Source organism: Canis lupus, chromosome 16, assembly GCF_048164855.1.
Source record: "Canis lupus baileyi chromosome 16, mCanLup2.hap1, whole genome shotgun sequence".
Taxonomy (NCBI): Eukaryota; Metazoa; Chordata; class Mammalia; order Carnivora; family Canidae; genus Canis; species Canis lupus.
The window spans coordinates 60,456,400-60,482,608 of NC_132853.1; the positions used below are offsets into that span (position 1 = coordinate 60,456,400).

The 26,209-nt window shown below is 46.0% G+C and overlaps 1 protein-coding gene across 3 annotated transcripts in view; it reads right to left on the reverse strand.

Moving 5' to 3' along the window:
* Positions 1–26,209, reverse strand: part of NPLOC4 (NPL4 homolog, ubiquitin recognition factor) — a 64,797-nt gene that overhangs the window by 30,417 nt on the left and 8,171 nt on the right. The window contains exons 3-11 of one of the 3 annotated variants that reach the window (XM_072781965.1): positions 18,678–18,790; positions 14,082–14,258; positions 11,713–11,761; positions 10,855–10,949; positions 8,972–9,095; positions 7,492–7,671; positions 3,759–3,845; positions 1,167–1,238; positions 615–741 (exon numbers count right to left, since the gene is read on the reverse strand). In XM_072781965.1, coding sequence (XP_072638066.1) covers positions 615–741; positions 1,167–1,238; positions 3,759–3,845; positions 7,492–7,671; positions 8,972–9,095; positions 10,855–10,949; positions 11,713–11,761; positions 14,082–14,258; positions 18,678–18,790 — 1,024 coding nt within the window. The remainder of the gene's footprint in view (positions 1–614; positions 742–1,166; positions 1,239–3,758; positions 3,846–7,491; positions 7,672–8,971; positions 9,096–10,854; positions 10,950–11,712; positions 11,762–14,081; positions 14,259–18,677; positions 18,791–26,209) is intronic. The other 2 variants (XM_072781968.1, XM_072781966.1) reach the window with 2 other exon arrangements.

The following is a 26,209-nucleotide window of genomic DNA, read 5'->3' on the forward strand; positions in this document are numbered from 1 at the left end:
TTTTTTATTATATATTTATGATATATATAGTACAGAATATATGTATCACCACACACACACACACACACACACACACGGACATGGTGTCTTAAAATGACTCTTGCTGGGGATCCCTGAGCGGCTCAGCAGTTTAGCACCTGCCATTGGCCCAGGGCACGATCCTGGAGTCCCGGGATCGAGTCTCACATCGGGCTCCCAGCATGGAGGCTGCTTCTCCCTTTCTCCCTCCTCCTGTGTCTCTGCCTCTCTTTATCTCTGTATGTCTATCATAAATAAATAAATCTTAAAAAAAAAACTCTTGCTCATAATGTCAAAAATAAGTAACCAATAGTAAATCTCTTTCTCTTGCATAACCAGAGTCCTCTTTGGCTGCTGGAAGTGGCAAAGGCAGCCCTGAGCTGAGATCCAGAATCAAACTGGCCTCGACATGGAACGTGAGCAGATGAGAGAAGAGCTACGCTGAGCCCCCAATTCTAGTAGTTTTGTAGGTGATGTGGGTAACTTTAGGATTTTTAACACAAAACAAAAAGTGGAATTTGTGCCCCACAAGAACATTAAGAAAATCTACTGTAGCTAAGAATGAAAATGTGCCAAAAGAGGAACAGAACACACACCTGTTGCCACCGCAGTGACAAACTTAGATCCAAAATGTCCGTCTGGAGAGAGTCGACATATGTTGGGATGCTTATTCTGGAAGTCTCCTGCAGTGATACATTCTTCCGAACTCAGAAAATAGGTGTCCTAAAAGAAAAGAGCCGGCGTATCACATTTTACAACATCATGTGGAAACATGCTATTTCTTCTTTAGATAACATTAAGAACTAAATGGTAGCCTGTCAAACACTGCATGAAACAAACACCTACAGCTCCTAGCTCTTTCGGGCCCCTCTTCTCCCACCACGAATAACTAGAAAGGCCAGAAGCATCAGGCATCCCCTACGGGCTGACCTCCAAAAAACACTGGTGCAGGCCCAGGGGGTTTGCTCTACAAGACACCATCAAGAGACCCACCCTTAATTTATCAAGAGCACTGGTGTTGAAAACAATTTGGTCTAAAAGCCAGGAGGAGCTGTACACAGCCACCATGCAGGCATGAGCCAGAGCTGGCTTGTAACTGAGCTGCAGGCTAAGCTAGGAGGGCACTGGGCACTCCCGTTACCCCTCACCTTATTACGGCTATATCGGACGGTACCCTTCCGGGTGTCTTCTGAGACGAGGTCTGTAAATATCCAGCCAACCTGAACGAAAAGGAAAGTATCCTTTGAGCCACCTCTCCCTGAAACAGGCAATGAATGCTTTCTGGCCTCTGTCCAAAGACCTTCAGAATAATGTTTCAGTAATAGACTGTTGTGAGCTACTTCCTTCTAGGGGAGTCAGATCCTCAAGTATACTACCAGGACTTTCAAACTCCATTCAGTTGAAAACGGCCATTCTCCTCTGGTGCTGCTGGACTGGAGGTGATGTTGCATGAGCAGAGCTCATCTGTTTGTTAGAAACTCCATGGCACCAACTCTATACCCAGCACTGTGCTGGGCTCGGGGGAAACCCCAGGGGTGAACAAGATTAATAGAATGCGGACACTGCAAAGAGAGACAATGCTATTTGAGATGCTAGGGCTTTCTCCATAAAAAACAGACTCCCTAGAAAAGGTACTTAAAATAAGGACCACCACCACAAAGTCCTTGCCCAGAGGCTCCTTTACACTCCTTGCTACAGAACTGGAGACAGCATGTGAGGGCCCAAGAAGCTAAAACCCTCATCCCTAGGGCAAGCCACAGTCTTAGCTGCCTGTCTATTGGGTTCCTAGGCCTCCTATGCCCAAGAACCTCACAGCTGGTTGCCCCTCCTGAACTGTAACTGGGCTGGGAGGTTTACAAGCAGGGCTGGACCCCAAGTCCACATCCTTTGGAGAAGTGGTGCCCATGACCCTGTCCAGCAGAACCCTGTACAGAACTCTTCAAACCCATCTCCTGCACACAAGAACAGGCAAATGTGGAGAACTTCATTTTCTTTTCTTTTCTTTTTTTTTTTTTAAGATTTTATTTATTCGTGAGAGACACACACAGAGAGAGAGGCAGAGACACAGGAAGAGGGAGAAGCAGGCTCCATGCAGGAAGCCTGATGTGGGACTTGACCCCAGGTCTCCAGGATCAGGCCCTGGGTTGAAGGCGGTGCTAAACCGCTGAGCCACCCGAGCTGCCCAGAACTTTATTTTCTTTAAAAATACCCCAATGCACAAAAAAAACCCGTAGAGGACACAGCAAAGAAAAGGAGACTTGCAGTGTAAATGAGCCAAAGCAATGAGTAAAGCAGAGCCAAAGCCAGGCTGAAGTCAGCTAAAGCAACAGAGCCAGAGTTTCAGACACTGAAGTCACTTCAAGATCTATTAGAACTACAGTGATACTGAACTGTATGTTTAAAACAAAAAAAAAAGGTCAAAAAGTTACACTAGTTTCTCTTTTGAACACGAGAAACTTCAAAAATTTAAGCCAAATAGGACTCTAAATCAAGACACTGATTCCTGGGGTGCCTGGGTGGCTCAGTCGGGTAAATTGGTTAAGATCTTTGATCTCAGCTCAGGTCTTGATCTCGGGGTTGTGAGTTCAAGCCCTATGCTGGGATCCCTGCTGGGTATGGAACCTACTTTAAAAAAAAAAAAGATGGTGATTCCTTACTAGAAACAATAGGAACTGTTTTCTTAAAGCTTTTGTTAAAATGACTTTGTTCTATAGCTTCCCAAGGCTTTTTTTTTTTTTTTTTCCTCCCAAGGCTTCTAAGCACATTTTCTAATGTTCCTGTTTATCTGGGAGTTTGTTTTCCACTAAGTTGATTAACAAACAAAGGATAAAACTTACATAGCTATTAACTGTGAAATTCTAAGAGGTATTCAATTTCACGTTCCATACACACATGTAGAAACCCTACTGTAAATTCCTGGGAGCTCCACCAAGGATGTGACACAAACCAGATCAACAAACTCCAAACTTCTTCCCTGTTGTCTTACTGTCCAGTAAAACTAGGAAAGCTCACATGTTCAGACATCTAAATTAGAAACAGGAAATCCACTGATGACGGAAGATGGCCAGAGGCTCCAAGCGCCCAGAGCAGGAAGTGAACCCTGTGCACAGGCCTTTGTCACAGGCTGCAAAGCTGCAAGGACACATGAAGGAAGGGCTCCTACTAAGAGGCTAGGCCACGGTGTGTGGGCAAGACACACAGCTCAGCATTGAGGCTCCTTCCTGGGCAGGAAGAAGGGATGTGCGTCCAGCTGCCTCTTTCTTACACCCTTTGAAGCTGTCCTCAGGGAGTGAGGCCTGCAGATTTCAACATAACAGCCCCAGTATAGGGATTGTTTGTTTTCATTTTACTTTATTTTTTTTTTAAGATTTTATTTATTTATTCATGAGAGACACAGAGAGAGTGGCAGAGACACAGGCAGAGGGAGAAGCAGGCTCCATGCAGGAAGCCTGACATGGGACTTGATCCCAGGTCTCCAGTATCAGGCCCTGGGCTGAAGGCAGTGCTAAACGACTGAGCCACCCGGGCTGCCCCTCATTTTACTTTAATTCAGAGAAATATTCTATTTCAAACCTGAGGAACACAAGACTCAAGCAGGCTTTACAACATGCTGGGCCTGCACCTGACCTCAGGCAGCTGGGAGTTCAGTCCCAGACAAGGCCTGGCCATGCCACCCACCCCAATGATCCCAACAGAGAGCCCTGGTACCCCATTCAAAGGCCAGCAGAATGCCTCAGTACCTTCCTCAGGCCAAGCTTGGCAGCAATTTCATCCACCACCTCAGCTTTTGGGTCTTCCAGAAGCTCCAGGCTGTTCTGTGTGCCGATCTGTTGAGGCAGTAAAGGGAGAAGACAAACTCAGAGGAACCCACAGCCATCCCACTCCAATTCTGTCTCAGGAGTCCCAAGGGCACACTGCTCTATTGCTCTACCCCTTGCCAAAAAGGAGAGTTATGGCAGCATAAAAAGGTTGACATCCAAATAAAACACAGCCCGCACCCTCCAGGCTCTGCCCCTTCTCACATTTTATCATGCTTTCCAGTCAAGCCTCTGAGAGAAGATGGGGACATTCAGGCTGGTTTACATCACACAGTCTCTTGTCAAGTGTGTGGTTGCTCTTAGGACTGAGGAAGGCTGTTTCCACAATTTTTTAATGGGTTCCTTCACTGGGGAAAGTCAGTTTCAAAACTCCCTTGGAGAAACAGTTTCCTTCCAAAAAGCTTTGGGTACATTGGGCAAGCTTCCAGGTGCAAGGTATAACATTTGTGCCCAGTAAACAGGCTAGGAAAATTTCTGTGCAGCTCCTGCAGGGTAGTGCTGAGCTTCAAAGGCAAGGTACTGAATGAGAGAATCACAGAGGAATAAAAAAGGAACCTAAATCGGCAACCTGCTGGGCAGAGCACAGGGCTTGGGGTAATAGGTGGGCTTGGACTCTGGCTCATATGCAACCTAAACCGGCCATAGGACCCCAACTTCCTGCAGTGGACAAAGTTTGCTGAAATCCTTCATCTGCACTGAATGTAGCTCGAGGTCATGAATAGTAAGTCCTGTACCTAGCAGAAACTCTGGCCACAGCAAAAAAAAAGTGAATGTAATCCCAAACCAATTTATACTAGTTGGGTACATCCTTGCAAATGAGTCAAATTATGGCAAAACAACAAAAAATAACTTTCTGTTGCTGGGTATTAACAATATGCAAATCATTAAATGCCTCCAGAGCACAGGTCATATCAGAAATTCAGAACAAATCTAAGGATCTGATTTCCTGACCTGTGGCAGCATGAGCTTGAGCTTCAACTTCTAATGAGTTAAAGGTTATTATAGTTAATGGTTTCAACCTTCAGGATCCTGAAGCTGGGAGCTCTGGAGATGCTATTAGTAGTCTGGACACAGAGGTTTCTGTTTCCGTGTTTTACTCCATCACACTCCTAACACGACTGCTGAAGCTGCTCATGAAAGAGACCTCTACAAAACTGAGTTTGAAGATAAAGTGCGTCCAAAAGCAGCTCCCTGATTGCAGAGCACACTTACTGTCCTGGTGGTTAGGTAACCCCAACCTTCTGGCAGGGTCTCCATCACCACTTAGCATCCCCTTTTAAATGAAACACCACAGGAGGCCCCCACAAATACTTCCCTGTAGCTCTCAGTAAACATGGAAACTGGCAAAAAGGTGGAGACTACATTCAAACTCTGCATAAATCCAGCCAGGGAGACAATGGCATTTGTGCAAGAGCCATGGGCCTGGCCTGCACACCAGCTAGTAGTAGCCACAGGGCGTGCAGTTTCAGACCTTGGCTTATTTAAGAAGTCAGCTGATCATGGACTGATTTACCGAACATAGAGCAAGGTGACAAAGGTGAGTCTGGTATGACATACATGTAAAGAGAGGACAGTGGTATAAATATTCTGTATATTTGCTTATATTTTTAAACTTAAAATTTAGAAGTCTAAACCAAACATTCTGGAAAGAAAGGGATAGGATGAAGGGGATACCTTGTTTGTAGATCTGACTTTGGAAACGAGTAAAATTTTTTCTTTTCCAACATTTTAACTACAAATTTCAAACACACAGCAAGGTTTAAAGAATTTCGCAGTGAGGACTCACATATCAGCTATCTAGATTGGGCCACTAACGCTTACTCTACTGCACCCATCCCTCTAATCACCCCCAAGCCATCTTAGTTGTAGGACTCTGCTGTACATCACAGTAAACTGCACACACAAGCACCCCTCCCGAGCACTTCACCACATATATCACTGACAAAATTCAATGTTTCCACGTTTGTAATATATATGTAATGAAACGTACTATATAAATACTCCGTATAGCTATACAACAAATGTGTATATGAAACACTAATCCCTAAATACTGAAAATAAAATAAATGAACATAAATGTGTTAACTAGTTGGTGGCATAGTCTTACAGAGAGGACCTTCCAAATGACTTTAAAACACAGTAAAACTAGGGATGCCCGGTGGCTCAGTGGTTGAGCATCTGCTTTGGCTCAGGGCGAGATCCCACAGTCCTGGATCGAGTCCTACACTGGGTTCCCCACAGGGAGCTTGCTTCTCCCTCTGCCACTCTGTCTCTCTCATGAATAAATAAATAAAATCTTCTGGGATCCCTGGGTGGCGCAGCGGTTTGGCGCCTGCCTTTGGCCCAGGGCGCGATCCTGGAGACCCGGGATCGAATCCCACGTCGGGCTCCCGGTGCATGGAGCCTGCTTCTCCCTCTGCCTGTGTCTCTGCCTCTCTCTCTCTCTCTCTCTGTGACTATCATAAATAAATAAAAAATTAAAAAAAATGATAGGTATAAAAAAATAAATAAATAAATAAATAAATAAATAAATAAATAAATAAAATCTTCAAAAAAAAAATAAAATAAAATAAAATAAAATCTTCAAAAAAAATAATGAAAATTAAAATAAAACACAGTAATTGATTGCTTGTCCCTCATGAGACACACTCTAAGGATCCTCCTCCTTCCGCCAAAAAAACCCTTAAATGGTTTTCAGTCTTATACTGGTGGTAATTTTGAGACTATTGTTCTAAGACACTTGTGTGTGTGGCATGGGATAAAGGACACAAGGGGATCCCTGGGTGGCTCAGCGGTTTAGCACCTGCCTTCGTGCCCAGGGCGTGATCTTAGAGACCCAGGATCGAGTCCCACGTCAGGCTCCCTGCATGGAACCTGCTTCTTTCTCCCTCTGCCTGTGTCTCTGCCTCTCTCTCTCTGTCTTTCATAAATAAATAAAAATCTTAAGAAAAAAAAAAAAAGGACACGAGTCATCCCGCGATCCTCCCATGCCACCATTTCTAGGCCAGCTGACCACAGGCATAGGCAAAGGAGATACAGTCACGAAGGAGGGAGCAGGCATTGTGGCACTTTGGGGAAATCAACAAAAGTAGAACACAGGCAATAGATTAAAATATTCCAACAAGCCTACTTTCTCCCTCTGCATCTCTGCCTCTCTGTCTCTCATGAATAAAATAAAATCTTAAAAAAAAAAAATTCCAACGATGTTCAACTACTGACATTAAAAAGGGTCCTTATTGGGATCCCTGGGTGGCGCAGAGGCTTAGCGCCTGCCTTTGGCCCAGGGCGCAATCCTGGAGACCCGGGATCGAATCCCACGTCGGGCTCCCTGCATGGAGCCTGCTTCTGTCTCTGCCTCTCTCTCTCTCTCTCTCTCTCTCTCTCTGTGACTATCGTAAATAAATAAAGTTTAAAAAAAAAAAAAAAAGGGTCCTTATTACCCTGTAAGTCAATGACCTTATAGTCGGGAAATGCACACTGAAATATTTAGGGGCCATAAGTTTACCCTCCCAGAATTCAGAAAATAAACACTGTTTGTGTGTGTGTTGACAGTGACAGGGCAGAGAAGTGAAATGAAGTCTTTAATAAGAGCCTGCACAGCCTTCAGAGCCGGGCAACATGAAGGCCATGAACTGTGAAGCCTATGCTCACCTACCTGAGGCGGCTCATAAATGGCAGCTACTTCGGCCCTGATGCCAAGAGGAATGTCTTTGTGCTCTGTATACCGTCCATATAAATACCCAAAATGCTGGTTCCCTGTCTTCCTCCAGAAGTCAAGGAAGCGATCGGCAACCGTGTGATTCTCGAACATGATATTGTCCACATGTCTGTATTTCTGTAGAGCAAACAATGGGCTAATGAATATACTCTGTCAGAAATGAATGAATAAATGAATGAATGAATGAATGAATAAATAAATAAATAATTTTTCCAGTTTAAGCCATTCATAAGGGACACCTGGGAGGCTCAGTGGTTGAGCGTCTGCCTTGGCCTCAGGGCATGATCCTGGGAACCCAGAACTGAGTTCCACATGGGGGGGGTGAACCACATGCCCTGCAGGGAGCCTCCTTCTCTGCCTGTGTCTCTGCCTCTCATGAATAAATAAATAAAATCTAAAAAAAAAAAAAGCCGCTTATAAATCTCTATTTAACTCTTTATACATGCGCCCGCACACATACACACGTTTTAAGAATGTGCTCTGCCCTTAAGACCATTTCAGATTCTAGAGGGAGGGTAGGGTAGTGGTGGGATTCCTCAATAAATTAATTCAAATTAAACTTACTGGGATTTCACCAAAAATTCAGGTTTTCACTATCTCTAGTACTAAAATTTGTTTTCAAAGAGAGAGAGAGCACGCGCCAGGAAGAAGAGAAAGGAAGCAGTTTCCGAACAGTCACAAAGGTTCTGGAGAGCTCTCTATGGAGTAAAACATTGGCCAGAAATGCAGAGAAAGCGAGGTGAGCGATCCTCAAGGACACGGGAACCAGAGGGGAAGCGGCCAGAATACTGGTCTCTTCCTCATTTCAGAGCCCAGCTTCCTTCTTTACCTGACCCACACAGGTGCTCTGAGGGGGCTCCGGGACAGTTCAGTTACCAGCTTCCAGAGCCATGTTTTGTTTTTTTTTAAAGACTTTATTTATTCATAAGAGACAAAGAGAGAGAGAGAGAGTGAGAGAGAGAGAGAGAGAGAGAGAGAGAGAGACAAGGGCAGAGACACAGGCAGAGGGAGAAGCAGGCTCCATGCAAGGAGCCCGATGTGGGACTTGATCCTGGGACTCCAGGATCATGCCCTGAGCCGAAGGCAGACGCTTAACCACTGAGCCACCCAGGCGTCCTGCCATGGTTTCTTAGAAAGCAAAGTCGCAACCATGAAGCAACTTAAACAGTCACCAAGAAAGTTCTGCCTCCATTCAAGCCAACAGAAGAGAAACAAGACTCCCTCTCCTCCATGCCTACAACAGCTAGAGATCTCAGCAATAACGTGTCCAGCGTATGACCCAGAAGTGCACTTAGACTAGCCACATGTAGTGCAATCCTCCCTCCAAGGAAGACCTTTTCTGGAAATTTTTATTTCTCAGCCATGAATACAGATCTACTGCTTTCCATTGCCTAGATGGACACAGTGAGCATCTCACCTGTCTGTTCAGCGTGATGGCACTTGGCTGGCACTTAGTACAGATGCCGTTAGGCCACGGAAGGTGTCCCTCGCACCCTGATTTAATCTTGCAACTGATGTTCTCCAGGGCAACAAATTTCCCCCTGAATAAGAAGAGGGAACTTAATTAATTAAACATTCCAACGGTGAAAAGTTTAGCAGGAGACTGGAAATCACATGTCAAACATCTTACACCTCCAGAACAGAGTTCTAAGAAGCTAAGCACATGGCAAGCAGCAGCTGGGAAAATGTGCTAAAAATTGCCATTGTGGACTTCCGGCTTTGGCCTGCACATGGAGGCTATGCAGAAATGCATGACTATTTATTTCCCTATAAAAAGTCTCTGTTTTCTTTTTTTTTTTTTTTTTTTTTTTAAAGTCTCTGTTTTCAATGTCTGTCACTAACACCCATGAAAATTTTCAAGAACACTATTAAATACCTAGTGACTACCCTGTGCCACTGAGAGGAAACCAAGCTTGTTTTTAAGTTTCATTAACTCATTAGCAAGCTCTACATCATGAGTCCAGCACTGACATATTTGTAAAAAAAAAAAAAAAAAAAAACTCTGAATTACCTCATGTGGGTACCCCAGCTTATAGCTGAAATACAACCGCTCAGTGAGGCACCCAGGGCCCCACCCTGACATAGGGTGAGGGTGTACACATGCCCTCACCCTATGCCACTTCTGCATTCACTCAATGGTCCAGTAACTCAATCTTGTCTTCATAGGCTGATAGGACGCTGGCCCGCAGGCCCCTGAGAAGCAGTGACTGCTACCAGTCTGCATGTTAGCGAGAACTGCCAATATGCCCCCCATGGGGTACCATGGCCTGGACCCAGACTGGTGAAAGGCTGACAGATTTCAGCACAATGAATCGCTACTCATTCCCTCATCCAGAAAGTCCCACGGCTTACCCCACTGACAGGCAAGGATGGGTTTCTGGTAAGACTTGTTTCCCGTGATCTAACTTTTTTAAAAAGCCATTTTAGGGTGTCAGCAGTTTGTCAGAGAAAAACTATAATCAGGCCAACATGACATTCTTCACAAAATGTTGCTGACTTGGGTTCAGCCACCAGCTCCTCCTGCTGCATTGATGGGAATTATAAAATCATGGTATCAAGTCCGTTACTTTCTGGAAAGGTGCACATATAGTCATGGAGTCAACAGAAAGGGGTCACACAGGGAAGTACTTGACATGGTTTATAAAAAAAAATGTTCTTAGCCCCTCTCCAGCCATTGTCACAGCCTGCACCCAGGGAGGTGCGAGATGGTCGCCCCACTGCGCACGTGGCCAAGCCTGCAAACAGTACCTGTTGAGGCACCAGGCACCATGAGGCCCACCCGTGGACGGCACCATTGCTTCAGCTCCTGTGACGGCCATGAAGTCAAGCTGATAAAGAGGCAGCCTCCAGGGCAAAAGGCTGATGGGGGCCATGGAATAACTGAGCCGAGAGAACCATGGAGTGGTATGGTTTTTCCAAAAAAGCAGAAGATGAGTTCTGGCCACCATCACACCACATTTCATCCACCTTCACATACAACTAAGTTGCCAGAGCACTGCACACCTGCAGAAAGTCTGGGGATGTTCCCCAGGGGCCTCCATGGGGGCTGCTGCCAACATGGCATCTGCCCCACACTCTGAGCATGTGGACTATGACAGGGCATCAGAGGCTCCACTCGTCTGTTTCTTTTCTAGAATCAGGGGAAAAGTCACGAACTCAAACGCTCTGTGCCCAGACCCCGATCTTTGCTGTTCTCATTCCTGTGCTCACAGGCTTTAAGCACACCTGCCAGATAGACAAAAAGAACTTGTGCACGCCCAAGCCACATTGGTACAGCCTAACTGCGCTCAGGTTGCTTACTTGTCGGCCCCCCCGGTCAGCTTTCGGATGTAGGCGTGGAAGGACATGTGCTTCACAGGAGGTTCGAGATGGTTCAGGTAGTCCTCGTCAAACGGCTGCCAAAACACACACAGTCAGTACGCTCACACACCTGCTGGCGTCTCGAGGCACGGAGGGCGGGCAGCCGAGCTTCCGCTGCACACGGGGAGAGACCAAGCCAGGACCCAGGGAGGGCAATGAGAGAGGTCGGGCACCTGGTTCTCACTCATCATTCTAGGTCAGAACCAAAGGTTTCTTTGTGTACCAGTTATCGTTCCAAGATTAAAATGAATCTCTATTAAATACAAAATGCTCTAGGTCAAGTAAATACTAGGAAAATTAAAAAAAGAAAAAGCCCACGAGATGAAGAGGAGGCTCATGAAGAAAATCAGGTTGGCCTTGCTGCTGTAAATTCAGCATTAACCAGTTACCAGTCAGCATTATTATGGTAACTCTCAATCTCACCAGGACGAATCAGCAGGAGGATGTGAGACTCAGGGAAAAGTAAATCAAAACAATGACGAGCAAGGAAACCGCCAGCCCCAGCTTTGTGTCAGGTTTCAAAAGGATTGTCCAGGGAGCCCACGGTAAGTGCTGCCCCTCCATCACAGCAATACAAACGCTTCAGCCATTCATCATCCACCCAGAAGGTCGCTCCCATAAATAAAGGCTCGTGCTCTTCAAGCCGCTCGTGTTAGTGGGACCATGAGGCCAGGGCAACAAAGAGCTAAGATCTTTTCCCCACTCCGACCTAGCGCCGGGATGCAAGGAAAGTACTGACAGGCTCTGGGAAGCGGCCCCTCCCACCAGCCCAGGCCTTACGCTTGCACAGACTCTCACCTCTAGCGGGACACAGTGGACACATTTCCCCAGAGGCCCGTGTCGGCACCTAAGAGCACAGGGCAAGAGAAACACAGTAATTAGTATGCCTGCTTTCCTGTGACTGCCACCTCACATTTTTGACACTTAAATAGAGTATTTCCCTACCTGTGTCCATTGCTTTATTTTTATTTATTTTTTAGTAAACTCTACACCCAATGTGGGGCTTAACTTCACAAGCCTAAATAAAGAGTCGTGCGCTCTACTGACTGAGCCAGTCAGGCATCCCCTGTGTGGAATTATTTTCACATAACATGGTACGTGAGCAGTTTTTTCTTTTTAAGATTTTATTTATTCATGAGAGAGAGAGAGAGAGAGAGAGAGAGAAAGGCAGAGACACAGGCAGAGGGAGAAGCAGGCTCCATGCAGGGAGCCTGACATGGGACTTGATCCCAGAACTCCAGGATAAGGCCTTGGGCTGAAGGTGGCGCTAAACCGCTGAGCTGCCGGGCTGCCCAAGCATTTTTTATTTTAATAACTTAGTATTTATTTTTATTTGTGTTAGAAAAAAACTGCCCAGCACATCTCACTTGTGACTGTGTAGATATTAACTGCTGAAAATGACACTAAATAAAGTGAATGGACTTAAAATTTATTTTAATCGATGTTAAGTAAACACTAAGAATGTTGGGATGGGATATGGCAAAAAAAACTTCCCAGTGGGACAGAAGTCCAGTTTGGGAAATACTCATTTTGTGCACATTTAGGAAAAGCACGAAGATGCCTGGCTCTATGGGTTTTAGTGATTTCTGTCACTAAGAAAGACTAAAGCCCTAAAAGCTCCACACATACGTGACAGCATAATGTGCTCAGGTAAGGAGGGTGGTGATGGCTGGTGGAAAACCCAAGTGGTGGTCCCTCGGGCTCAACTGTATCCTTTGCTAAGTGGGGTCACAACTCCTGGACGCATGTGCATTCCACACTTCAGAGTAGAGATAGTCTGTCTCCTAACAGGGAGGCTTTTACAGAACACACGCACACATGCACAAGCACCCCCTAAAAGATTCCTAATGAGGCCTCGAAGACACAGATCGTGGGGGGAGCTAGCATGAGTTCCCTGGGAGGAAATGCAAATGAAAGGGGCATATGGGCTGATGGCGATGGCTGTGAAGTGGCTCCACACCAACTGCAGCAGAGCACCATTTGGGGCTCTTCAATCTAAGACATACAAGTTGCTAATGCGGCACTTAGAGTCCCAATATCTCAATGTCAGCACCCCATCATGTTTATGGAGTGAGGCAGTTATAGAAGGCTCTAGTGCAGAGACAAAAAACCTTCACTCAGATAATTTCACATCACTGATGTAAACTCAAGTGTATCTAACCGGTTTCTTTAAAAAGAACTGCCGGTGCGCCTGGGTGGCTCAGTCAGTTAAGTGTCCAACTCTTGATTTTGGCTCAGGTCATGATCTCAGGGTCATGGGATCAAGGCCTGCATCCGGCTCTGCACTCAGTGAGGAATCTGCTTGAAATTCTTTTTTGTTTTTAAGATTTTATTTATTTATTCATGAGAGACAGAGAGAGAGAGAGAGAGAGAGGCAGAGACACAGACAGAGGGAAAAGCAGGCTCCAGGCAGGGAGCCCAATGTGGGACTCGATCCCGAGTCTCCAGAATCACGCCCTGGACTGAAGGCAGCGCTGAACTGCTGAGCCACCAGGGCTGCCCTCTTCTTGAGATTCTCTCTCCCTCTGCTCCTCCTCCCTCCACATGTTCTAAGATCAATAAATAAGTCTTTTAAAAATTTTTTAAAAATTTTTAAAAGATCTGCAAAAAATTAGAAATACAGAAACATACCCAGTGTAATTGTTTCATTAACCCTAGATAAACAGTAACTATTCAAGGGAGCAGCGTGCTCAATGCATGAAGCACCAGTGAAAAGAATGGGAAGAACATGTATATGGCGCTGACATTTCTCGACTGAACCCAGCAAGATGACCTGAATGAGCACCTGTGCTGGTTTGTGGCCAAGACCACCCCTTCCCCACTTCCCTGCTCTCGCCCTGACATGGCCACACAGGCCTGACGAGCTACACGGCAGGAGCACCTCAGGAGCGCACTGCACTCAACACTTGGTTTCAGTTCCATCCGTCCTCTCAAATCTCTTAGCTCCAAACACTAGGAAACTTCTCAAGTACATGTGGAATATACTCTGAGATTCACGCAAGAAAAAGCCTACAAAATAACTTGAAGTGAAATTTTATCTGAAAATAGATGGTCAAACTCAAAACTTGTGTTTCTTCAGTAGATACTCAAACAGGGCACGTTACAATCATCTTGCTTCCTGCGCCACTCAAGTCAGCACAGGTGGGACTGGAACCCCACACACTCACAGCTGTGGGTCGCGGCTTCTATAAATCTTTCCGTCCTGCTTGCTGAGGTACTGGTCGATCTCATCCTCCACCACGTTGGGAGCGCCGCAGGCCTTCAGCCCCGGCGGGGCCGATGTCTCCATTTCTGAGGAGGGTCCAGCAAGGCTCGAGGGAAACAGGAACAGCAGATCTCCATGCCTGTCAGACAACAAACACAGGGCAGGGCCTGCCTTCCTTCCTCCCACTACCTTGGCTGCACAGAAGAGCTGCTCACATGTGAGAGTCTCTGACATCCAAGAGGCAAACACCAACTTCCCTAAAAGCTGAATAACGAGGCTTCTAATTTTAAGAGACCAGAATTCTCCCTCTGCATGTCTCCTATGCTCCCTAGCATTCGAAAGGTCTCAGTGGATTCTCTCTAACCGCGACTCACTTTCTTTTACAATTGTAAAACTTTCATATGCCCGTTGGATTCCACACAGATGAGATACGGCCACAACATACACACTTGGCCTGTAGCAGGGTTCTCCCTGCTTCTCATTCTGGGCTTAGCTCCCACTTTTCCTTGTTCATTCCCTACCGTCTACTACTTAGCACCCCAACACTTCATCTACCTACTACACAGCTTTCCGCTTCTTTCTCTGCACTCCCACCCCCACACACGTGCACGCAGACATGTATGATGCTGCCTGACAAAAATGAAATTACCAAAGACAGATGTTTTGCATTTGCTTTTCTCATTCAATCATACCTCGCCCCAGATCTCTCCAAATACGGGGTCTGTGTCTAATCACTGCTTCTAATGGCAGCATAGTGCTCTGCAGCCAGCCCGCCTCATCACAGTTGCCGGCACCCCCACACTGACAGGCACGTGCTCGACCATCACATTTCTACCACCAAGAACTGCACCTGAGGAAAGGCCCAAAGATGGGCAACTGTGTGGTTTTACTTCTACAGGGCACACTTCCAGGAGTAACCCTACTACAAACAGAGGGTTTTATTTGTGAAGTCACCGATGCGCTGCTTTCCAAACAGGCCGCACAATTCACAGTTCAAGCAGCAGTGTTTGATTTTCTACCATTTCCACATAAGTCATGCTCTCTCTTTTCTCACTCACACTGCTGACTCACTGCAGGACCTGGTTAGCACAGCCAGACCAACGAGACCCGAGGTGTGAGACACTCCCACTTACAAGCGCTGTACAGAAGCAGCGTGGGCTGCACACACAGGGTCTGCAACACTAAAATCAACCCCAGTCTTGAAGGAAAAGCTGCAGCACTACCATTTGGTAAATACTTAGCTGCCACCAACAATATGCAAATGGAAGTGTGAAGAAGTAGCCTGCCGCACGCAGCCCTAACTTAACAAACTGAAAGAGGACAGGCAGCAGGCCTTGAGAGCAAACACCAAAGACACAGGACACTAAGAAGCATGGCTGCTGCTCTTCCATAGGTCTGTTCTCTCTTCCTCCCTCCATAATTAAGGGGTGATAAAATTGCCTAACTGTAACTAGAGACTTGTTTCTAGCAATAGACCAGATATTCCTAAACACCCTCGAGCTACAGAACCCTTGGCTCAGCTCCTCCATCAGTTTTAACAGATTCGCTCTAAAATGTACCACGGAGCTCTAACCTAAGTAAGGAACTCCTCGTGGCCCCAAACAGCCCACAGTACCCCAACAGGAATGGCGATACGACATTATCCTAAAGGACCCCTGAGATTGGCTTACACACTCGTTCTCCAGGCAATAGGATTGCAAGTCCATGAGGCTGCCATCCCAAAGCAGGATGCTGAGCCTCAAACACCACATAAAGCCTGATGTCTCAACAGCTGGGAAGAATCACCAGCTGAAAATAGGAACCAAGGAGAAATCTTGTCTTCCTGCACCCACTGCGCAGTAGGGAAACCAGTCCCCTCTAAGAGTCTGTAACCACAGGCCTGCTCTGCCATGCATTCGGGGTGGACTTAGAGATGCTGCTTGGCTCAGGAAGCCCAAAGACAGAAATTGACTGGAGGGAGTGCCAGGGCCACAGTGCCCCCTTGTGCCAACAGAAGCAAGTGCAAGTGTCCTCGCAGAAAAGTCACTGGCCTACAGCCCTCAGAGACTCCCCATGACCAAGTCTCATCAATTATGAGCTCCCAAAAAGGGGTCACGGGATGTATAAGACAACCAAGCCACCACGCACAAGAGTGAGCAGACACAACAATAACAGAATTAAACAGCCAAGGACTTCAGATTTGGAACTGCAAGACATGGAACATAAAGGTCTCCAGAATGTTCAACAGAAAGAGCACAAGCAACGAGAGGCTGCCAAAAGCGACAGGGGCTTCTGGGAAGCGAGTGCCAGTGGCCACAGATTGGGTAAATCTTCCCAAATACCCTTCGTATAGCCAAGCCAAACAACCCATAGCTCTGACAACAGTGCCGCCCTGATTCCACCTGGGGTAGACAGACCACGGATACTCTGAGACCCAAGAGGGAAGCATTATTCTTGTGAGAGGCCGAGGCAGAGCCCCCGAGGAGCCCAGTGGTCCTCAGCAAAAGCCAGGGGGCAGTGTGAGAGTAACGCACCCCCCCCATGAGCACCTGGAGCGAATAGCTAGGTTTGAAATCAAATCATATATTTTAAAAGCAAAAAATACAATCACTTAAAAAATAAAGCCAATTGTAGAGAAGTGATATATATTTTTTTAAAGATTTATTTATTTACTTATTCATGAGAGAGGCAGAGACACAGGCAGAGGGAGAAGCAGGCTCCCTGCGGGGAGCCCCATGGGGGACTTGGTGTCGGATCCTGGGATCACACCCTGAGCCAAAGGCAGACGCTCCACCGCTGAGCCACCTGGGCATCCAGAGACAAGTGATATTTAAAGAGATAATGGCCACAAATTTTCCAGACCTGATCTCCAGGTACAGGAAACACAACATCCATCAGGTAGGATTAAACAAACAAACCAGGAATCTACACCTGGATGCACCAGACACAATCTGTAGGATCCCAACAGAAACAGAAGAACCTAAAAGCAGCCAGAGGGGGAAAAAACATCAGCTGCATGAAAACAGAATACAGCAGACTGAACTGCAATCACAGAAGCCAGAAGCAGTGGAGAGAAACCAACATCAAGCTCAAGGACGAGAAATCACTCCCTCCCACAGACAGGCTTCAGGGAAGACAGCCATCGCCCTCAGGTTTAGACCCAAGCTGGTAAGTATTATGACTCTCACTGGAAAGATACTCTCAAGGGTAACTCAGAAAGACATCCCCTCTAAGTGCCCTCCTTCCATGGGATGGCTGAGCCGTCTCACCCCTCTGGGGTCCCACCCCGCTGGGACAGCACTAGTATGGCCACACTACAGCCTCATGGCTTTCTCTCAAAGGTGTCTACAGCCTCCTCTGCTTATATCTGCTATCAAAACAGTTCCAAAGCACAGAGCTATCATCTTCCGCATGCTTGCCATATGAGGCACCCTGCAACCTTGTGAAAGCAGCACTGCTACCTGCTTGCAGACAAGGGTGGTGGGGCCCCCTAAGGTGAAGCGACTTCCCCAGGCTCAGCACCACTGACTGGTGGAGCAGGAACACAAACCACATAACGTTCACGAGAAATGATTCTCAAGATGCCAAAAATCTTTTTTTTTTTTTTTTTTAAGATGCCAAAAATCTTTACAAGCTACCTCACTATGCGGGGTGTAAACGACATCAATGACAATGAAAAGCTTTAGGTAATTACAGGGACAGGCGAGTGACAGGTGCCCAGCAAATACTTGCTGAGGAACAAATGGATGAGTGCTATAATTGCATTTTTTTTTCCTCAATGTATTAATCTGTGAAACTAAAAACGATCATACAAATTGTCAAAATATCCTAATATTCTGACTGGTAAACAGACATATGGCCAACTGCCAGCAAAGCCCCACCCAATCACCCAGCAGTGGCCACAGCAGTCCCACGCTCTGCAGTCCAGACAGGAGTGCTCCGAGCCCGCTACTAAGGGCTAAAATCACCGATACGAGAGCAGGTGTGTCCAGACAGGTTGGACAAGAGACCGCAAACTTCTGTAAAGAGCCAAATGGCAAATACTCTCGACTTTGCAGGCAATACTGTCTATGTCACAATCGCTCAGGTCTACCCTTGCGGCACGAGCACACACAAACGAACAATGTGGTCAGGCTCCAGCTAAGCTACAAGAACCAGGCAGCGGCTGCAGGAAAAGTTCTTTAGGTCTTAGAAATGCCACTGACATGACTGACCACCTCAGAGGAGCTGAAGGGGGTCACACCACCAAGAAATACAGTGTGGGAGATGGCCGTTCCTACCCAGCAAGCCGTCCCAAGGCAGAACAGCACAGAGCCCCGTTCAAGGTCCCTCCATGCAGAGGGAGCTGAGTGTGCAGCTACACACACACCCCGAACCCGTAACTCTCTCCTCGGTGACACACGTCACAGTCTGCAAGTCGGTCAGCTCAGACAAGAGGAGCAGCACACTATGATTGCTGACTACCTCATAAGAAACACGGTGGCATCAGCGGCGGGGGGGCGGCGGGGGGGGCGGGGGGGGAGTCAGCAGACCCCCACGGTCATTCCCCCTCCCCTTATCGTCCCTCCATAGCACTTACTGGATTTTGAGCAGACTGAGGGATTTGGTGGACGATGCTGTTATCTCTCCAGTCTTGTTTCTATTGATGTAAACTGAGAAGCCATTATTTTGGAAGCCAAACTCCTTTGCGACCTAAGACAAGACCCAAACAACAGAGATTTAAAAAAATATTTGAGTGTCACTACTCTGGCCACATATTAGAATAATACTCACTAAATTTAGCAACTACTCAAAAACCAAATTTCTCTTGTGATTTTGCTCTCCTGTGAGAAAATGTGTACTGTCCACATAGATGTCAAGTAAAATGAGCAAAGTGTCCAAACAGGAGCAAAGCTCTGTGTAAATGATAAGACTAAGGGATCCCTGGGTGGCTAGTGGTTTGGCGCCAGCCTTTGGCTCAGGATCCTGGAGACCCGGGATCGAGTCTCTCATCAGGCTCCCTGCACGGAGCCTGCTTCTCCCTCCACCTGTGTCTCTGCCTCTCTGTATGCCTCTCATGAATAAATAAATAAAATCTTTAAAAAAATAATGGTAAGACTATAGGACACATTTAAGAGTTTGAGGCAAGCAAAAGACACGGCTATAGCTATATCTGGAAAGTTTAATTACTACTTTTGAAATCAATTGTAAAAACCTAATTCCTTTTTTAAAAGAGATTTTATTGGGATCCCTGGGTGGCTCAGCGGTTTGGCGCCTGCCTTCGGCCCAGGGCGTGATCCTGGAGTCCCAGGATCGAGTCCCACATCGGGCTCCCGGCATGGAGCCTGCTTCTCCCTCCTCCTGTGTCTCTGCACCTCTCTGTCTCTATGTCTATCATAAATCAATAAATAAATCTTTAAGAAAAATAAAATAAAATAAAAAAATTAAAAAGATTTTATTTATTTATTCATGAGACACAGAGAGACAGAGGCAGAGACACAGGCACAGGGAGAAGCAGGATCCATGCAGGGAGCCCAATGCAGGACGCAATCCCGGAGCTCCAGGATTACACTCAGGATTACGCTGAGCCACCCAGGCGTCCCCTGAAAACCCAATTCCAACTTCAAAACCTAAGAAAAGAAAAACAGAAGTGAAGAATGGTGCCACCAAGTCAGTCCCAACAACGAGTACCCGCGCCAGGCACTACACCAGGTGCCCAGAACGCTCACTTGCTCACTCCACAAACAGTAAGCAGTCCCCTGTGCCACCTCCACTCTGGGTGCTCAGAACACAACAGTCAATAAAAACAGTCAAGATTCCTCCACCCAGGACCTCAGCATCAGGTAGGGGAGAGAAAGCTACCAGATGAGAACCACAGGCACAAGTCAGCTGTAAGCAAGAAAGAAAGAGAGAAGCATGGGAGAGGCCACTCTGAACAGGACAGAGAAAGCTTCTGAGGAGGAGACTAAGGTTGCTACTCATCCAGCTGAGAAAGAATAATGCAGTCAAGAGAGCAAGCACAAAGGCCAAGAGGCAGGAAGGAGTTGGGAAGAGAGAGGCCAATAAGGCCAGAGCCCAGCAGGCAGGCAGGAAACTGTGAGAGAGGAGAATGGCGAGCTAGACGGGGCCGGCATGCAGGACCACAAGGGTTGGGGAGTCTGCATTCCAGCCCAGGAACCCTGGAAGCCACAGGAGCTGACGGCAGAGAGTGGTCAAGCCACGGGGCTTCCTTCTCATCCACACACTCAGCTGAAGGTGGGAAGACGAGACAGGAGTCAGCTGTCCAGCCTAGAGGAGACGGTCTCAGCCAACCAGGACAGCAGAGGTGGAAGGAGGAGCACGCCTGGCTATTATCAACAGCCCTTGCTAATGGCTGGGATGAGGGGCAGAGTGGAGCAGGGCAAAGAGGGACATCAGTGTGGTATTCAGACTTCTGGCTTGAGAAGCAAGGGGAAGGCCACAGCTATAGGAAGCACAGAAGAGGGTAGGTGGTGGTGCCTCGCACCAGGGGAAGGCACCAGCAGGCAGTTATTAGCACGTGAGCCTGGGGCCAGGAGAGGAGTCCAAGTGGTTGCTCAACATTCAGGGGTCAGAGGCAAACACATGAAGAGACAGGGAGTCTCGGCAGAGAAACAAACAATAAAATAGAATCAAAGGGAAATTCTACAACAGAAAACAATAACTGAGGGGCACCTGGGTGGCTCAGCAGTGGAGCGTCTGCCTTTGGCTCAGGGCGTGACCCTGGAATCTGGAGCCCACATCGGGCTCCCTGCATGGAGCCTGCTTCTCCCCCTGCCTGTATCTCTGCCTCTCTCTCTGTGTCTCTCAAGAATAAATAAATAAAATAAAATAAAATAAAAAGAAGAAGAAAGAAAGAAAACAAGAACTGAAATAGAGAACACCACACAGGCTTATCAGCAGAGAGGAGATGCAAAGTCATCTACCAGAAAAAGATAAAGGACGAGAACCTGCAATCTGAAGACAGAGATTTGAAAGAAAAATGAAGAGAACCTTAAGAACACCTAGGACAATATGTAATGATCCTAAAGAAAAAAAATAAGGCTAGGACTGAAAAGTATTTGAAGAACGAATGTGGAAAACCTCCAGTGCGATGACAAACACAGACTAACAAATCAGGAAGTTCAGCAGCCCCCAGCAGGATACATAAAAAACCCAATCTCTCAGGGCATGCTTCACGGTCAAAGCGCTGACAGCCACAGACTGATGGGGACCAGAATACAGTGGAATGACACCTTCAAAGTGCTGAGAGGGAATAAAAATCTGGCAACTCAGAATTCTGTATTGGGCAAAAATACCCTTTGGATACAAAGGCAAAACTGAAAACATTTCCAGGCCTGTGTCGCCAGCAAACCTCCACTTCAGTAAATGCCAGGAGATGCTCAATCTGCAGGCCGAGGAAGGCGACACCAGATCACATCAGACCCAAAGACAACACGGGAAGGACACATAAGGCAGAGAGCAGGACAGCAAGAGCTCTGAACTACACAACCTGAAACTATCACATTAAAGGTCCTGTGATTGGTTTTTAAACGAGAACCGCATTGGGGCAGCCCAGGTAGTTCAGGGGCGGCCTTCCGCCCAGGGCGTGATTGGAGACACAGGATCGAGAACCACGTTGGGCTCCCTGCATGGAGCTTGCTTCTCCCTCTGCCTGTGTCTCTGCCTCTCTCTCTGTGTGTGTCTCTCATGAATAAATAAATAAAATCTTAAAAAAAAAAAAAAAAACCTGCAGTCAACTACACTTGAGTAAGTAATTAATAAGTAAATAGAAAAATTAAATGAAACGCGGGGGCAAGGGGAACTGCCATGAGAATCCTCAGACAACACAGGTCAGGGATGAGACTGGAAAGAGGTGATGCATGTTTCCCTGAGTCAACCAAATACAATTTATGCCTACTTCTACCTGTTGCTTTTCAGCTATGGTTGATTTCTCCTTTAATATGGAATTATTAAAAATAATAATAATAATATGAAATTATTGATAAAACCCACAATTTATTCACTATGAGAAAAAAAAAAGAGTTGCTTTAAAAAAAAAAAGCTGTGTCTCTCCTGAATAAATAAATACAGTCTTAAATTAAAAAGGATTTTATGTATCCATGCACAAGAGACACACAGAGAGAGGCAGAGACACAGGCAGAGGGAGGAGAAGCAGACTCCATGCAGGGAGCCCAAGGTATGACCAATCCCAGCATTCTGGGATCATGCCCTGAGCCAAAGGCAGACACACATCCACTGAGCCACCCAGGGGTCCCTCCTACTGATTTTAAATGAACGGATTACAAGTAACTCCACCTTGTCATTCTGAAATTCTCAAAGAGACAATAAAAAATGGTCCTTAAAACACACATTTGAGGCACTTGGCTGGCTCAGTTGGTGGAATGTGTTTTAACTCCTGATCTTGGGGTCATGGGTCCAGGCCCCACAATGAGTGTAGAGATTTCTTAAAATTTTTTTAAAATATGTGTTTTTAAAAAATTTAATAAATAGAAATAAATAAGATTTTATAGCAGATGAACTTACAGTATTTGATACGGGGTTTTTTTCCCCAAACTAAAATAGGCATTAATAAAGCATCAGCAAATTAAGACCACAAAATTTGTATTCCCAACTGCAAAAAAAATTAAGATTAAAGACTAAAAATAATGTCTTTTTCTCTGAAATAGCTCAGATAGAAGCTGAAACCAACCAACTGTGGCATTTCAGCTATTCTGCAAACACATCGTGTTTTCCTGTACCCCAAGCCCTGCAAGCTATATCCAAAAATGAGAAAGCTATCACCAGAAGTGTGAGCTTCATGAAAGCTACCACAACATTCCCAGGATAAAAAGGAGTTTCCAAAATGGGGCAGGGATTATTGTCGGGCCAGCCCTTTGTATAAGTCTCCTGGGACAACATGACCAGAGTTTTATGCTTCCGATGAGGACTGATAGAGCTGTTTGTTTGTTTGTTAAGATTTGTTTATTGGGGCACCTGGGCGGCTCAGTTGGGTGTCTGCCTTTAGCTCAGGTCATAATCTCAGGGTCCTGGGATTGAATCTCACATCAGGCTCCTTACTCAATGGGGAGCTTTGTTTCTGCCTCTGCCACTCCCTCTGCTTGTGCTCTCTTTCTTGCTTACTCTTTCTCAAATAAATGAATAAAATCCTTAAAAAAAAAAAAAATTTTATCCAAGAGAGCACATGCACATGTATGCACACGAGGGGTGGGGTAGAGGGAGAGAGAGAATCTCAAGCAGACTCCAAGCTGAGCACAGAGCCCAACACAGGGCTCCATCTCACGACCCTGAGATCATGACCTGAGCCAAAACCAAGAGCCATCCAGGTGCCCCCAGATGCATTTTCAAATGATAGCAAGCACAAGTACTTCCAGTCGAATCCCACTTTTGAGATACAGAAATACATGTATTACTTTTTTATGCTCCTCCTGTGAACATAACTGCTTCTATGAACTTTTGAGTTCTTTAAAGATACATAAATCTAAAGGACACTGACCATTCAAAAAAAAAATATTAGCAGTCTCGTAAGATCATTAAAATCTTAAAAATGGGGGCACCTAGGTGGCACAGTTGCTTAAGCGTCCAATTCTTCATTTCAGCTCAGGTCATGACCTGAGGCTTGGAAGATGGAGCCCTGAGTCGAGCTTCATGCTTACCAGAGTCTAAAGATTCTCTCCATCTCCTTCTGCCTCCCCCAGCCCCACGCTCACACACTCCCTCTCAAATAATTAAATAGATCTTTAAAATCTTAAAAATGTTATACTCATACCTGAAGTAAACTTTATGCATAACTGTTGTAATAAGATCAGAAACATGGGCAGCCCGGGTGGCTCAGGGCTTAGCACTGCCTTCAGCCCAGGGCGTGATCTTAGAGACCTGGGATCGAGTACCATGTCGGGCTCCCTGCATGGAGCTTGCTTCTCCCTCTGCCTGTGTCTCTCATGAATAAATACAGTTTTAAGGGAAAAAAAAAAAAAAAAAAAGACCAGAAACAGAGTCTGGAGTGAAATTAATACTTATAATTGAAGGTAACAAAAAAGAATACACAGTATTATTCCATTCATGTTCAAAACAGGCAAAACTACAATTTAGGGTTTAGGAATGCACGCTGAGGAGGCACAACACAGAAAAAGGGGGGAGCCATCCTCATCACATCAGGAGGGGGTAAGACAGTGGGGAAGCTAACATACTCTGGAGCACGGGCAGTGCCCTCCCTGACCTAAGTGTTTGCTTCACCATCAGTTATTTGGCATTTTTCAGGCATTTCTTAGTATGTACTTTACTTGGTGGTAAAACAAACAAAACAAAATATAAATTAAATATAAGGAGAAAGGGGCAGCCCCGGTGGCTTAGTGGTTTAGCGCCGCTTTCAGCCCAGGGCGTGATCCTGGAGACCCAGGGTAGAGCCTGCCTCTCTCTCTGTGTCTCTAATGAATACATAAAACCTTTAAAATATATATATGCATACATATATACACATATAAGGAAAAAAGACAAGGTCACAGACTGCTGAGGTCACCTGGGACAGGATAGAGCCATTCAGTAGCCTGAGCAGGGGAGCAACAGCAGCAACCCAACAGAGTGAGCTGAGGAAGGAGCACTGCTGAGCAAGACAGCCGAAGAACCTGCCTGAGAAGGGCTTATGGTCTAATAAGCCACAGAATGAGCAGCATCAGATGGTCTTCCAAGAACCAGCAACTCTAAATTTCTATGAGATATCCTCCATGTCACCCATCTCTTCATACTTGCAAATAGGAATTCCTTAGAGGACATAATGCCACATGTTAAAGCAGGGTCAAGGCTATCAAATGTAGGGACAGCAAGCTGGAGCCAGCAATGTTCACAGTGGTCAGCACACAAGTCTATGAGGAACAGGAAACCCACTTATGCACAGCCAAATTACTAATTATTGAAGATGAGTAGGATCCACTTCATAAGATACTGAAGTGGTCATTCACAAAGACACAAATTAGGATGGTAGTTACCAAGGACTGGGGCCCAGGAAAAAAAGGGAGCTGTTGTTTAATGCATACAGTTTCAGATCTGCAAGACGAAAAAGTTCTGGAAATAGATGGTAGTTATGACTGCATAATATGAACGTACTTAACACGACTGAACTGTACACTTAAAAATGATTTAGACGGGGGGCACCTGGCTAGCTCAGTTGGAGGAACATGCAAGTCTCGATCTCAGGGTTGTGAGTTCAAGCCCCACAGTGGGAATAGAGATTACTTTAAAAATTGGGTTAGATGGGATGCCTGGGTGGCTCAGCAGTTGGATGCCTGCCTTTGGCTCACGTTGTGATCCTGGGATCTGGCATCAAGTCCCACATCAGGCTCCCTGCATGTAGCCTGGTTCTCCCTCTGCCTGTGTCTCTGCCTCTCTCTCTCTCAGTCTGTGTCTTTCATGAATAAATAAATAAATCTTAAAAAAAAAAAAATTGGGTTAGATGACAAATTTTATGTTACGCATTTTTCTTAAAGATTTTAAGTAATTTCTATACCTAACATGGGGCTCGTACCCACAACCCTGAGATTGAGTCACAAACACTACTGACACCTAGCCTGGCACCCCTCGTATGTGTTATTTATTTTTTTGAAAAAGAGAGAGCATGGAAAGTGCAAGTGATCCAGTGGGGCGAGGCGGCTGAGGGAAAGGGAGAGAATCTAAAGCTGACTCCAGACCCAGCACAGAGCCTGACTCATGACCTGAGCCAAAATCAAGAATCAGATGCTTAACCTAATGAGACCCAAGCCCCACTGTTATGTGACTTTTTTTTAAGATTTTATATTTTTTTAAATTAAAAAAAAAAGATTTTATTTTTTTGAGAGAAAGAGAGAGAGAAAACAAGCAGTGGGGAGGGGAAAAGGGAGAGAAAGGGAGAAGCAGACTCCCTGCTGAGCAGGAAGCCGTAAGGGGGGCTCAATCCCAGGAACTAGAAATCACAACCTGAGCTGAAGGCAGACACTAAACTGACTGAACCATCCAGGTGCCCCTGTTAAGTGTTATTTTTAAACACAAATCTTAAGATATAAATACATTTACTGACATAAAACCATTGCTTAACCCATTTTCAAGTGAAAAAAAAAAAAAACAGGTAACAAATTATCCTAT